General features: G+C 42.2%; 1 protein-coding gene across 1 annotated transcript in view; it reads right to left on the minus strand.

Annotated features, from left to right (window-relative positions):
• MOXD1 (monooxygenase DBH like 1) overlaps positions 1-15,413 on the minus strand; it is a 70,517-nt gene that overhangs the window by 16,548 nt on the left and 38,556 nt on the right. Inside the window, exons 5-6 of the mRNA XM_084827539.1 lie at positions 8,294-8,473; positions 1,108-1,210 (exon numbers count right to left, since the gene is read on the minus strand). Of these exons, the coding sequence (XP_084683665.1) occupies positions 1,108-1,210; positions 8,294-8,473 (283 nt within the window). The remainder of the gene's footprint in view (positions 1-1,107; positions 1,211-8,293; positions 8,474-15,413) is intronic.

Here is a 15,413-nt window from a genome sequence, read left to right on the forward strand (position 1 = left end):
ATGAACCTTTTCTTTATAAATCGCTTTACAAGATAATGTTTTAAAGTAATTAACTGTTCTTTTTATTTTATTTTTTTAAAAAATTAGGATGCTGTAAGCAGCCTTCAGATAGGGTGAGTGTTGATTTCTTGGATGCTGCGCAAGACAGCCAGACAGGCAGCCAATCCTGAGTCTCTCCCTCCTTACTGAAGTGGCTACTCGCCATCTCACCCCAGGTCATAGTTCAGGTAGTACCACTCTAAGCAGGGAGTCCAATTTTGAAGCACAGAACATCCAGTTCTGCAGCACTTCCACAAAGGTGAGGCAGAGGAAGCATCCCTTTTGGAGAGGAAAATACACTCCACACATGCTCAGAGGTACTCACCCTACATGCCATCTTTTTTGTAAACAAAAAGGTAGCAATCCTATCCTTTCTTCAGAACATGTTCATGTCTATAGTGCTCCACAGCACAAACAGTACAGCTTCAAAAAGTCCCATATGTAATTTGCAATTCTGTTCTGTAAATAGTAAAAACTACTTTTATAGCATTGTGGCTACATGCAGAAATTTTATCATCCATCATACTTTTAACAGAGTTATGGCTAGATGTTTCATATATTTTCCTGACTTCTTTGTGGAAACAGACTTTTGAAATGGAAGCTCAGATTGCAGGGCACAAGAATTACATTGGCCAGTTCACCCATGCGACACCACTGCCAAAGTTATTCCATGCAAACACATTCAGGCTTGTACTTGCGAATCACACTTATTCAATTACGTGTTATTGCAGCAATTTCCCTGACCATAATAGTTCCAAAGATAAACGTTTCTGTATTCACAGGAATCACTGCAATTGCAGGTAAGTACTGTACTTGGAAGTACAGGCAGGCATGTACTTCCAGTTCACATCACACAGTACTTTCTCCTCATGAATACCAACAACAGCTAACACAAGTACAAGTCTTAAGTCCTTGGGTGATCACACAGAATATTTTCATCACCCTAAGAAAGTGTGGAATTTCATTGCCTGTTAGTTCATGTCAAATGCTTCGGATGAGCAGGCTGGGGGCATACGTACTCAGCACATTTTATTATTTTAGAAGTTCAAATGGAATGAAGAATCATACCTTCCACATATGATGGGTTGTCATAATGGACTTCCATAAGCACATACTGAGGGTCTAGAGCTGACCCAATGGATAAGCCAACATGAGGAGGATATGTAAAGCCCTGGAATGTGAAACATGTAAATGTCAGTAACCCCGTTCTACACACATATCTTTACTGGTATGTTGGCTGCAGAAATGGCAGATCCACTAGGATTGACACACACCAGAAATTGCTGCTAATACCAAATGTATTTGTGCTTGCCATATTCCTGCCCAGTATAAACATGCAGCTCATCCATTTTAGCTTATTTATTTGTAGGGGGTTTAGGGGGACAATCTCTTCCATCCTTCCACCAAAGAGATAATGGGTAATGACAATGAGAGCATGGCTACCCCCCTTCCCATGCAACCATCACCTTATCTGTTGCTGGCCACGGTGAGGTGATGTAATAGGTCTGCCTGTACAGTAGGAATGGTAGGCCAGATACTAGAAGAAAAGCCCAGGACTAGTGGGATCTAAACAGCTGGCAGACGTACCACATGCTTATTAAAATGGTTCAGTTGAGTTCCACTTCATTGTTTCAGCCATTAGCCATAACACATCAGTCCAGAAAAATTACTGCAACCAGACAATAAAACAAGGGGCAATATTCAACTGTCATTCCATTAGCGTAAATGAAGTTCCACTAGCGGAAAATAGGTTCCAAACAATGCGCAAGAGAAAAATCAAACTAAAGTTACATTTGCGCAAGCGTGGTTGTGCAAGTAGTTGTGCATTATGCTTGTGCAATTCACTTTGCAACCAGTTGCGCATAACTCTTGAGCAATCCATTGGCAACCTGTTGCACATTCCACTTGTGGAACCCATTGAGCAACTGGGTGTGCAACTCATTTCACAACTGGTTCTGGAAAAGTAATGGGCAACCACTTGTGCAACGGAAAGATTCAGTGGAGCTCCGTTAGCACTATTTGAGTTTGTGGAATGACACTGTTGGATAATGTCCAAGGTTTTGCAGTACAATTAGAGTATGCTTAATAAAACTGGTTTGTGATTTTGCTAATCAAATTCCAAATGTAGTGACTACACATAGTGCCAAAAACTCATTGTTAAAATCAGTTTTATAATCTATATTTTGGAATGTGCTCAGTCATCACATTTCCTCAAGTAACCTACAAAATACTAGTCCTGTGCAAAGTAGCCCATATGCAGTCTCATCTTGTTAATTTCCTTGTATGTTGCCAGGGACACTTCATTCCCTTTGACAGCTGAAACAGACAAGGGTATTGACAAGGTAAGGCTATACACATTGGACATCTGTAAGTGTGCACTTGTGCACCTCCAAAAGATCAACAAATGATGATGATGATAATCGGAACATATTCACACAAATTCCTGGGGGCTAATTTTTATTTTTTTTAAGGGATTGGAGAAGAAGTGACAGCTCCTCCATAATGCCATTTGGGCATGGTTGGAGGGGCAGTCACTGGCAATGGAAGCTTGAGGTGGCACAAGTGGGCATGACTGGGAAGAGCAGCAGGGGTTTCTGTTGCTCTTGCTGAGCAGCTCTGTACCCAACTGTCACAGCCCACAAAGGGTTGGCTCTGCCATGTTCAGATGACAGGCCAATCCATCATGGTTAGAACAACCCCTACAACAAGCCATGGGTTGCCATAAATAAGCTACACTGCAGGAAGCAGTGTGGGTTCAGATGACACGACTACCCACCATGGCTTGTTATCCATGATGGGTTGGTGTGTCATGCAAACCCAGTCACTGGGGCTGTTTACACAACATGCTAACCTGCTCTCTGAGGTTCATCACACGGGGGCAGAAATCCTCATCAATACCAGGGCTTTCTCCATCCCGTTTCAACACGGGATTAGATTGGGCTCCTTTACGCAGTTGTTTCTATCTCATTATTTTCTATTCCTTACCTTTTCATGGGGTGGGTACTTTTCCACAAAAAGCCATTGCACGCACTGAGGGCACTGTAAAATTTCCTCCCTGGTTCCTGGCCCTTTCCCTCCCTTTGCAGATTACTGGCAGTTTGGTTGTGATTGACATGCAATGCGGGTGGACAGCCACCTCCACTGAACTGCATGAACCCTGTCCCCACTGGCACTGGTTTCCTAGTGACCTGCTGGCATGCTGGCCACTCTGTGTTGTGGAGTAAGCAGCTGAAGTTGGGAGCAAAAGTTGGTGAATTGCATTTAGTCACGGCATGGTGGCAAGCCAGTATGGCAGCAAGCTGGCAGGTCAGTATACTGACATGTCCACCACCCTGATGTCATTGCTGTTGTCATCATGACCGCATGCCCAACAAACCAAAACGAAGTGGGTTTTTCATGTTATGGGAAAAGCACAGATGCAGGCCATGGTGCTCCTGATGCGCAGGCTGAAAAAGTACTGCATATTTTTTTTCTGTTTGGGATAACATGGGATTGTTGTTGTTGCTGTTCAGTCGTTCAGTTGTGTCCGACTCTTCGTGACCCCATGGACCATAGCACGCCAGGCCTTCCTGTCCTCCGCTCTCTCCTGGAGCGCGCTCAAGTCCATATTCATTGCATCGGTGATGCTATCTAACCATCTCATCCTCTGCCGTCCCCTTCTCCTTTTGCCTTCAATCTTTCCCAGCATCAGGGTCTTTTCCAGTGACTTTGCTCTTTGCATTAGGTGGCCAAAATATTTGAGCTTCAGCTTCAGTATCTGTCCTCCCAATGAGCACTCAGGGTTGATTTCCTTTAGGATTGACTGATTGGACCTCCTTGCAGTCCAGGGAACTCGTAAGAGTCTTCCCCAGCACCACAGTTCAAAAGCATCAATTCTTCGGTGCTCAGCCTTCCTTATAGTCCAGCTCTCACAGCCATACGTTGCTACTGGGAAAACCATAGCTTTGATTTAACCTTTATCGGCAAGGTGATGTCTCCACTTTTTACTACGCTGTCTAGGTTTGCCATAGCTTTCCTCCCAAGGAGCAAACATCTTTTAATTTCATGGCTACAGTCACCGTCTGCGGTGATCTTGGAGCCCAAGAAAATAAAATCTGTCACTGCTTCCATTTCTTCCCCTTCTATATGCCAAGAAGTGATGGGGCCAGATGCCATGATCTTAGTTGTTTTAATGTTCAGTTTCAAGCCAGCTTTTGCACTCTCCACTTTCACCCTCAACAAGAGGCTCTTTAGATCCTCTTCGCTTTCTGCCATTAGGGTGGTATCGTCTGCATATCGGAGGTTGTTGATAATTCTCCCGGCAATCTTAATTCCGACCTGTGATTCATCCAACTCGGCATTTCTCATGATGTACTCTCCATATAAATTAAATAAGCAGGGCGACAATATACAGCCTTGTCGTACTCCTTTCCCAATTTTGAACCACTCGGTTGTTCCATTTCCGGTTCTTACTGTTGCTTCTTGACCCTCGTACAGGTTTCTCAGGCGACAGGTAAGGTGGTCTGGTACTCCCATCACTTTAAGAATTTGCCACAGTTTGTTGTGATCCACACAATCAAAGGCTTTAGCATAGTCAAAGAAGCAGAAATAGACGTTTTTCTGGAATTCTCTTGCTTTCTCCATGATCCAGCGAATGTTGGCGATTTGATCTCTAGCTCCTCTGCCTCTTCGAAACCCAAATTGTACTTCCGGTAGTTCTCGGTTCGCATACTGCTGAAGCCTAGCTTGTAGGATTTTGAGCATCATCTTGCTGGCATGTGAAATGAGCGCAATTGTGCGGTAGTTTGAACACTCTTTGGCGTTGCCCTTCTTTGGAATTGGAATGTAAACTGACCTTTTCCAGTCTTGTGGCCACTGTTGAGTGTTCCAAATTTGTTGGCATATTGAGTGTAGCACTTTAACAGCATCATCTTTTAGGATTTTAAATAGCTCAGCTGGAATACTGTCATCTCCGCTCGCTTTGTTGTTACTAATGCTTCCTAAGGCCCACTTGACCTCATTCGCTAGGATATCCGGCTCAAGTTCAGTGACCGCACTATCATGGCTATCAGGGACATTCAGATCTTTCCTGTATAGTTCTTCTGTGTATTCTTTGCACCTCTTCTTAATCTCATCTGCTTCTGTTAGGTCCCTGCCTTCTTTGTCCTTTATCATGCCTGTCTTTGCACAAAATGTTCCCTTGAGATCTCCGATTTTCTTGAAGAGATCTCTAGTCTTTCCCATTCTATTGCGTTCTTCGATTTCTTTGCATTGTTCATTTAAGAAGGCCTTCTTGTCTCTCCTTGCTATTCTCTGGAAATTTGCATTCAGTTGGGTGTATCTTCCCCTTTCTCCCTTGCTTTTCGCTTCCCTTCTTTCCTCAGCTACTTGTAAAGCCTCATCAGACAGCCACTTGGCTTTCTTGCATTTCTTTTTCTTTGGGATGGATTTAGCTACTGCCTCCTGAACAATGTTACGGACCTCCGTCCATAGTTCCTCAGGCACTCTGTCTATCAGGTCTAATCCCTGAAATCTATTCCTCACCTCCACTGGATATTCATAAGGGATATGACTTAGGTCATACCTGAATGGTTTAGTGGTTTTCCCTACATTCTTCAATTTAAGCCAACATTTTGCAATAAGAAGCTCATGATCTGAACCACAGTCAGCTCCAGGTCTTGTTTTTACTGACTGTATAGAGCTTCTCCATCTTTGGCTGCAAAGGACATAATCAATCTGATTTCGATATTGACCATCTGGTGATGTCCATGTGTAGAGTGGCCTCTTGTGCTGTTGGAAAAGAGTGTTTGCTATGATCAGCATGTTCTCTTGGCAAAACTCTATTGGCCTTTGTCCTGCTTCATTTTGTACACCAAGGCCATGCTTGCCTGTTATCCCGGTGATTTCTTGACTTCCTACTTTAGCATTCCAATCCCCTGTGATGAAGAGCACATCTCTTTTTGGTGTTAGTTCTAGAAGGTGTTGTAGGTCTTCATAGAACTGATCAACCTCAGCTTCTTCGTCCTCAATGGTTGGGGCATAGACTTGAATTACTGTGATGTTGAATGGTTTGCCTTGGATTCATACTGAGATCATCCTATCGTTTTTGAGATTGTACCCCAGTACTGCTTTTCCCACCCGTTTGTTGACTATGAATGCTACTCCATTTCTTCTAAGGGATTCTTGCCCACAGTAGTAGATATGATGGTCACCTGAATTAAATTCGCCCATGCCTGTCCATTTGAGTTCGCTGATTCCCAAGATGTCGATGTTCAATCTTGCCATCTCATGTTTGACCACCTCCAGCTTACCTTGATTCATTGATCTTATATTCCAGGTTCCTAAACAATATTGTTCTTTACAGCATCAGACTTTCTTTTCACCACCAGGCAAATCCACAGCTGAGTGTCCTTTCGGCTTTTGCCCAGCCGCTTCACTCTTTCTGGCGCTACTTGGAAATACCCTCTGCTCTTCCCCAGTAGTATATTGGACACCTTCCGGCCTAAGGGGCTCATCTTCCGGCGTCATCTCTTTTAGCCTTGTGATACGTTCCATGGGGTTTTCTTGCCAAGAATACTGGAGTGGGTTGCCATTTCCTTCTCCAGTGGACCACATTTTGTCAGAACTCTCTGCCATGACCTGTTTGTCTTGGGTGGCCCTGCACGGCATAGCTTATGGCTTCACTGAGTTATGCAAGCCCCTTCGCCAAGGCAGTGATCCATGAATGGGTAACATGGGATAGGCAGGGGGAAATGGCAGGGGGGGGGGAATCACTGGAGGATTATGATGTCATGTATGCATCCACAAACTTTCATGAGTGACCAATCATGAATGTGCAATAAGTTGCAGGTATAGAGATGCCCTCAGTGGTTGAGTGTGGGTTACTGTTGAACCATGGGTTGTTTGTTGAGCTGTGGGTTAGTGTACCGTCTGAACCCAGGACATTTTCCTCGGGGTGGCTTGTTAACCACCCTGAACAACCCAGCAACAAACCATGGTGGTTTGTTTGAGAAAAATAAGCCACACTGCATGGTTAACAAGCCACCCTGTGGAAAATGTCCTGGGTTCAGACAACACACTAACCACAGTTCAACAGACAACCCACACTCAACCACTGAGTGCGAGTTACCGTGTTTGGTGAACCCAGGCACTGTGTCAATGAATAATCAGAGAAATGACAGAGGTCTTCAATTTAGGGCAATGATTATACAGGAACTTGTACTGCCTAGTACAGAATAGCCTCCAAAAAGAGGCTCCTCAGGCCCCCTTTTCGGCTGCTTTTATTGCTTGCTTTTATTCTGGCAGGCATTTTTTAATTGAACATTTGAGCTGTTTTTAGTTCACTACTGTTGATAAGATTTTTATGATGATGTTTTATCATGTTGTCTTTACTGCTATTTGTTTTACTGTTAGGTCTGGTTGCTGTTGTGATACACACACACACACACAATAAGCTAACTTGAGTTTACTTTTATCATGGAAAGATGGGATATAAATATATATATATATATATATATATACACACACACACACACACATGCATACATACATACATATAAAAATAAAATAGTACAACAGATGGTATAATCTGGAATCTCACTAAGGTGATTTCTCTTCTCAACTGGAATTTACCAGTCTTGAATAAGTCGTGCTCTAATTTATACTTATTCTAGTCTGGGTTTATACATAAATGGGTTATACCAGGGATATTGTATTATTCTGAAATTGTGAATTGTAGTTTCAGGATATTTCTTCGTTGTCTCTTGTTTACATAGGAAAAAGTAACTCTCAGAGTATACCAATTTCTTCAACAGTTGGATCAAAACTTGATGCTACATATTAACTCTCTGGGTACCGTGCAATTTGTTTTATATAACATTTTTTTGCTAGGTGAGACTCAGACATACCAATGAGTTTTGTGTAATAGTTAAGGATCTCCTGATAAATTTTCACGGATAAAGAAAATGACCCTGTTTCCAATTACAAATAGAGTGCTGAAGTGTATATAGTAGCCCCTGGAATGCTCCTTAATAAGCTGTACTGGATACAATACAAATAATGCAAGATTTTGAAAGCCCCATATCTCTGTACCATGTAGAAGCTGTTGCTTGGCTGTAGATTTCATCATGTTCAATACAGGTAATACCTGCCTTCCGATGCCAATTTCAACAAAATTTAGGAATACCACCTAATTTTTTTTCTATTAAACTGACAAAACATTAAACAGCATTTATATAGTGTCTGATAAATAAGTTGCAATAACTATTTATCCTACCTCTCCTCCAATGGCCCAAGCAAAAATGACTGTTTCACAGGTGAGGAATGAATCCGGCATATTTGGATGATAGCACTCATGACCATAATCCAATACACTATCATTCAGGCTGCTACTACACTGAAAGAGTAGAATGTGATGCACCACATTCTCATGGCCCTTCTGTATCAGTGGTTCAATCTGTTAATATAATAAAATGTCTATTAATTTAATTATGTTTAATCTTAGCAAATGTTAACACCATTTGAAGCATGTCGGATCGCAAAATTTCAACAGCACATCCCTTGCTTTCAATTATACTTAGTCAAAACATACAACCAATTTTGTGAAGACGCCAACCATAAATTGCACACGCATCCTAGATTGGTGTAATTCATTAAAAGATGCACTGAACTAATCTCACTGGAGCTAAGATGTGGTTCTATAGCACAGATTACAGCATTTCAAAGGCTTGGAGGGGGTATTGTAGAGATGTAATTGTCCCTGGAACATACAAGGGGCATTTTGTGTGCCGCCATGGTCTCTGATTTGCAGGTTTTTATGGTGCTTCAAACTTTGGGAAGGATCATAGAGTTTGACTCTTTAATGAGCTTCTGCCACGCATTAAAAATGTGGTTGTTCTTGCAGGCATTTGGGGTGGATTAGGGTATTTTTAGAAATATGTTTTTAATGTAGAATTTTATTGTTTTAAACTGTTTCTATTATTGTACATCGCCCAGAGTGGCTGGGTGACCAGCCAGATGGGCGAGTAATAAATTAAATAAATAAATAAATCACAGCCTGTGGTAGAACACCTGTTTTGCATGAAGAAGGTCTCAGTTCAGCCTCTGGCATCCCCAGTTAAAAGCGTCAGGTAGCAAGTGCTGGGAAATACCTTCTACTTGGAATCCTTGAGAACCACTGCTGGGCTAGATAGACCAATAATCTGATGTGGTATAAAGCAGCTTTCTAGAAATGCTTCAACAGACATCTGTATGCCTGACCCTTCAATTATTGCTGTTACAATGTCTTTGGTAGGGTAACTATTAATACAGAAGCTAGAAGAGAGAGATGCATGTGTAAGCATTGGGTTGTATCTAATGGCAGCTTCTTGCTGTCGATGGGATGGCTTCCCTTTCCCATGCAGTCTCCCAAAATCTGTTCCAGAGGGTTGAGAGACCCTCCAGAGCAGATTTGGAGCCATAGGGCTGCAGGGAGAGAAAAGGATGGGAAAGTGACACTGCACGAGCAGACATTTGCTTACACAACATTGGATTAACCCACTTGCGCACTCCCTCCCACTCTCTCCAGGACACACAGCTCTCAACCCCTGGCTTCACTCTGCTTCTCATCCAGAATGATAATTGCACCTAACTCTCCCTCACACAACATTTTTGCTGTTGGCTATCCCGGGGAATTTGTATTGGTCAGCTCAGGCCAACCCATCCAACAGGAAGTATCATGTTTCCATCTCTAGTCCTGAAAAGATCTTGGATTGGTGTGGACATATGCATGTGTGTACAATGCATATTCTGGGTGCATGGAACACATGAATAATTTGAGTCGGTGGGTATGTGCGTTTTGTAGCAAGGATGGTTGGGAGTATGATACGAAATGGCAGGGCGTATACTTGTCAACAACAATAAAAATTGGGTCGATGCAGAGAATTACAGCAGGACCTTGATGTCATAGCTCAGTGTACAGTAGTGGGAAAGGACTCAGAGTAAGGCCTCCTAGGTCCTTTATTCTGGACTTTCTGAACTTCTATGATATCAGAGATGCTTGAAATGGGGGTTAGAATAGCACTGCATTAATTTTTTATACAAGTAATGATGTAGAATGAAGCAGTGTTCATGCTCTAAGTAGCTCTGAATGATCAGAAAAGGGAAGAGTAGAAACATAAATGAAAACTAAAAATCAGTGGGAGTTTTGTAATTGTGCAGGAGATGTAAACAAAACCCATCTACATTTGATGTGAAATAGAATTTAAAAGGTTAAGAATCCTCACAGAATTAAGAGCGTCCAAAATAAAGAAGGGAATCGGTAAAAATGTTATGGGAATGTTCTAGTTATTTCTGCTTGAAATAATGGGATACTTGTCCAAACATGTGATACACCCATCTGCCTCTCTAGGACACCAACACCTGCTGTGCTTCTACTCACAACTTCAAAGAAGACAACTCCCCCTTCAAAGCAATGGGTCATCACCTAAGTTAGCAATCCACATCTTTCATTGGCAGTTTCTAAACATTAACATTAATTCTAACAAGTATTCTTTTGTTCAGCTCTCTTTCTGTTAAAAAAAACAAAAATGATTATTTTCCCCAAAACAAACAATTTATGAATAACTTCCTTCTGCCTTTGCAATGCATTTTGTGGGAGGCTTTATAGTTTCACAGGGGGAAAAAAGTGATAAACACTCATGACTAGAAGTGTCAATATAGTAATGTCATGATAATAATTAAACAGAGTGACGCACCACTGCCTCGACATCTGAAGATTTGTGACTAGGGATGGGGAATAATCCCTTATATTATTTGACTTGTGTAATGATGCATGCAAATATACAGTGTTCCAACAGCACAAGAGGCGACTCTACACATGGACGTCACCAGATGGTCAATATCGAAATCAGATTGATTATGTCCTTTGCAGCCAAAGATGGAGAAGCTCCATACAGTCAGTAAAAACAAGACCTGGAGCTGACTGTGGCTCAGATCATGAGCTGCTTCTTGCAAAATTTCGGCTTAAATTGAAGAACGTCGGGAAAACCACTAAACCGTTCAGGTATGACCTAAATCATATCCCTGATGAATATACAGTGGAGGTGAGGAATAGATTTCAGGGATTAGACCTGATAGACAGAGTGCCTGAGGAACTATGGACGGAGGTCCGTAACATTGTTCAGGAGGCAGCAACGAAATCCATCCCAAAGAAAAAGAAGTGCAAGAAAGCCAAGTGGCTGTCTGATGAGGCTTTACAAGTAGCTCACGAAAGAAGGGAAGCGAAAAGCAAGGGAGAAAGGGGAAGATATACCCAACTGAATGCAGAGTTCCAGAGAATAGCAAGGAGAGACAAGAAGGCCTTCTTAAATGAACAATGCAAAGAAATCGAGGAAAACAACAGAATGGGAAAGACTAGAGATCTCTTCAAGAAAATTGGAGATCTCAAGGGAACGTTTTGTGCAAAGACGGGCATGATAAAGGACAAAGAAGGCAGGGACCTAACAGAAGCAGATGAGATTAAGAAGAGGTGGCAAGAATACACACAAGAACTATACAGGAAAGATCTGAATGTCCCTGATAGCCATGATAGTGCGGTCACTGAACTTGAGCCGGACATCCTCGAGAGTGAAGTCAAGTGGGCCTTAGGAAGCATTAGTAACAACAAAGCTAGCGGAGATGACAGTATTCCAGCTGAGCTATTTAAAATCCTAAAAGATGATGCTGTTAAAGTGCTGCATTCAATATGCCAACAAATCTGGAACACTCAACAGTGGCCACAAGACTGGAAAAGGTCAGTTTACATTCCAATTCCAAAGAAGGGCAACGCCAAAGAGTGTTCAAACTACCGCACAATTGCGCTCATTTCACATGCCAGCAAGGTGATGCTCAAAATCCTACAAGCTAGGCTTCAGCAGTATGTGAACCGAGAACTACCGGAAGTACAAGCTGGGTTTAGAAGAGGCAGAGGAACTAGAGATCAAATCGCCAACATTCGCTGCATCATGGAGAAAGCAAGAGAATTCCAGAAAAACGTCTATTTCTGCTTCATTGACTATGCTAAAGCTTTTGATTGTGTGGATCACAACAAACTGTGGCAAATTCTTAAAGTGATGGGAGTACCAGACCACCTTACCTGTCTCCTGAGAAACCTGTACGAGGGTCAAGAAGCAACAGTCAGAACCAGACATGGAACAACCGATTGGTTCAAAATTGGGAAAGGAGTACGACAAGGCTGCATATTGTCACCCTGCTTATTTAACTTATATGCAGAGTACATCATGAGAAATGCCGGGTTAGATGAATCAGAGGTCGGAATTAAGATTGCTGGGAGAATTATCAACAACCTCCGATATGCAGACGATACCACCCTAATGGCAGAAAGCGAAGAGGATCTAAAGAGCCTCTTGTTGAGGGTGAAAGAGGAGAGTGCAAAAGCTGGTTTGAAACTCAACATTAAAAAAACGAAGATCATGGCATCTGGCCCCATCACTTCCTGGCATATAGAAGGGGAAGAAATGGAAGCAGTGACAGATTTTACTTTCTTGGGCTCCAAGATCACCGCAGACGGTGACTGTAGCCCTGAAATTAAAAGACGCTTGCTCCTTGGGAGGAAAGCTATGGCCAACCTAGACAGCATAGTAAGAAGCGGAGACATCACCTTGCCGACAAAGGTCCGTCTAATCAAAGCTATGGTTTTCCCAGTAGTAATGTATGGCTGTGAGAGCTGGACTATAAGGAAGGCTGAGCGCCGAAGAATTGATGCTTTCGAACTGTGGTGCTGGAGAAGACTCTTACGAGTCCCCTGGACTGCAAGGAGGTCAAATCAGTCCATCCTAAAGGAAATCAACCCTGAGTGCTCATTGGAAGGACAGATACTGAAGCTGAAGCTCCAATATTTTGGCCACCTAATGCGAAGAGAAAACTCCCTGGAAAAGACCCTGATGCTGGGAAAGACTGAAGGCAAAAGGAGAAGGGGACGGCAGAGGATGAGATGGCTAGATAGCATCACGGATGCAATGAATATGAACTTGAGCACGCTCCGGGAGAGAGCGCAGGACAGGAAGGCCTGGCGTGCTATGGTCCATGGGGTCACGAAGAGTCGGACACGACTGAACGACTGAACAACAACAACAACAAAATATACAGTGTAAAAAAATATCCTTACTTACAAAAATAAAAATCAGTTACAACATACACCCCCCCTCCTGAGCTTTTCTACACGATGCATTTATCTTGTCCTCTTCATTCCCTATTCATGGTTGTTTATGGGTTCTTTAGATGACATCGTGGCCCTCCAGTTTTGCTTCTGTTTTTGAAAAACGTTTTTGGCAAGTTTTATTGGAGCAGGGAAATGTGGTAGTATTTAAAGAACAGGAAAGAAAATGCTGTTTCCAGTTGTGTATTTGCGCTATTCTGCTCTACCACAGTGCCACCTAGAGGTTATGTAGCTGAAAAGCAGGAAAGGACATACTCTTCATGTAGTGGTTGGATCTCAATTCTGAAACAAAACCAAAAGTATATACAGCAGATTAACAGCCTCATGTAGAAAAGCTCACCATCTTTCTACCTTAAGATGACTATAATGAAAATTCCACTAAAATGAGACCATTTTTATCCTAAGGTTGTGTACAGGTACTATTTCTTCTACAGAACATCATGAGTGTGCAGATCATGAGTGTACAGACAGAGGCATGTGCATTTTAACTGTGGAACTCTGTTCAAGTTGATGTCTGCCAGGGTCCAGCAATAATGACGGCCTTCAAGGGTTCTAAGGACTCACCTGTTTAACTCAGCCTATAATGGAGTTAGGATTCTACTGGGGGCCATGGGTATATAGTACTATCTGGTCTTAACTGTTAATTCTGATTTTATCGTTGTTTTTTATTATTGTTCTCATTGTTTTATTATATTTTGTGATTGTAAATTTTGTTGTAATGCCATCTTGGGAAGGTTTACCCTAAAGATGCCTTATAAATCTTTTAAATAGATAAATAAAGTTTTGTATAGCACCTAGTATACTTTAGATGCTTTTGCAAATATTTTCTTAATCTAAACATGTTGGTCAAATATTATACACTTTGCTGTCGAGTTCTGCTACAACTGAGATAATGCTAAGATTGTTTATGATTTACCCTCTGAAATGTTTTTGGGTATATGTTTGCTTTCTTAATAAGCATGTTTTCATTTTAAACATAAGTAGTTACAGTAAGACACTGGGTGTATTAACTTGCTTTTCAGGGAGAAACCACTGAAATTCCTGGTATTTACAGTACTTCACTCATTGTGGTATAGACTAGTTTACAGGAAAATCAATTACTGGAGGAGGAGGAGGTGGTGGAGGAGGCAAGTTAAGAAACTTTTATGAAGCTAGTACACCACTGTGGGTACTAGATTTCCAGGCAGCCTGGTATAAGGAATGGTTTTGGTAATGACAGCAACAAAACATGGCAACTACGAACTATAGGAGTCAAGTGATATGTATACAACTGCAGTGAACTTCAAACCTACCCATCAATGCTTGTGTGGAAGAAAAAACAGGAGGGAGAAAGCTGAAGGGGGAGAAAATGAGCTGATATTAAAAAGATTATGAAGAAAAAATAATTACATTTTGGGAAGCAATAAGACTCGAAAAACATATGGGGAGCAGCAGCAGTCATATCCGTTTCCCCATCTGCAGTCTGAAATGTTAAATCCACAGGAACATGACAAAATCACAGCTTAGGGTCAAATGATTCAAAGGGATGCCTCCCACTGTTCTCTCTTAGGATAAACAACAGACACTTGGCAATTAGTTTCGGGCCTCATGATTAGCTAAATAATATGTACCAGGATAAAGTGACGTAACAACATGTTAGGAACATTAAGAAAGCAATCTTATGCTCTCTTGATGGAGGCAGCGCTCTGAGGTTGCAGCACTCTGTTCCTTCCTATCTATGGCATGTTGGCTCTTGCTTATAGGGCGGGCCTAGAAGGAGGTGGGGCTTACAGTATTTTTCATACAGAAGAAAAATAACCCCCTCTCATGACTGGCTCTTGACTACGTCAAAATGTTTCCTGGGGACAGGGCCATGGCCAGGAGATGGGAGGGCTTAGGATCTCTTAGACCTCAGCTACTTTCCCTGCCCCCCAATATGCCCACAAAGCGCCCATACAAACCTCGTTCAGCCTGAGGGCCAAATTCAGTTTCAGAGAAGCTCTCAGGGGCTGCATTCCAGTGGTGGGCATAGTTACAGGTAAAAGGGTCAAGGCCAAAATACAAAAAATACCAGCATATTTAGCTTTAAAATGTTAGTCCGAGTAATTAAGCCTTAGGGGAGGTATGCCAACCTTTCAGAATGGTGAAAACATGGCACAACAGCTGAGAAACCACCAAACAATCAGTGGCTGGGTAAAAGGGGGTGGGACCCAGGGAGGGA

Source organism: Heloderma suspectum, chromosome 1, assembly GCF_057233095.1.
Source record: "Heloderma suspectum isolate Gila_16-S chromosome 1, 16-S_ref, whole genome shotgun sequence".
In the NCBI taxonomy this organism is placed as follows: Eukaryota; Metazoa; Chordata; class Lepidosauria; order Squamata; family Helodermatidae; genus Heloderma; species Heloderma suspectum.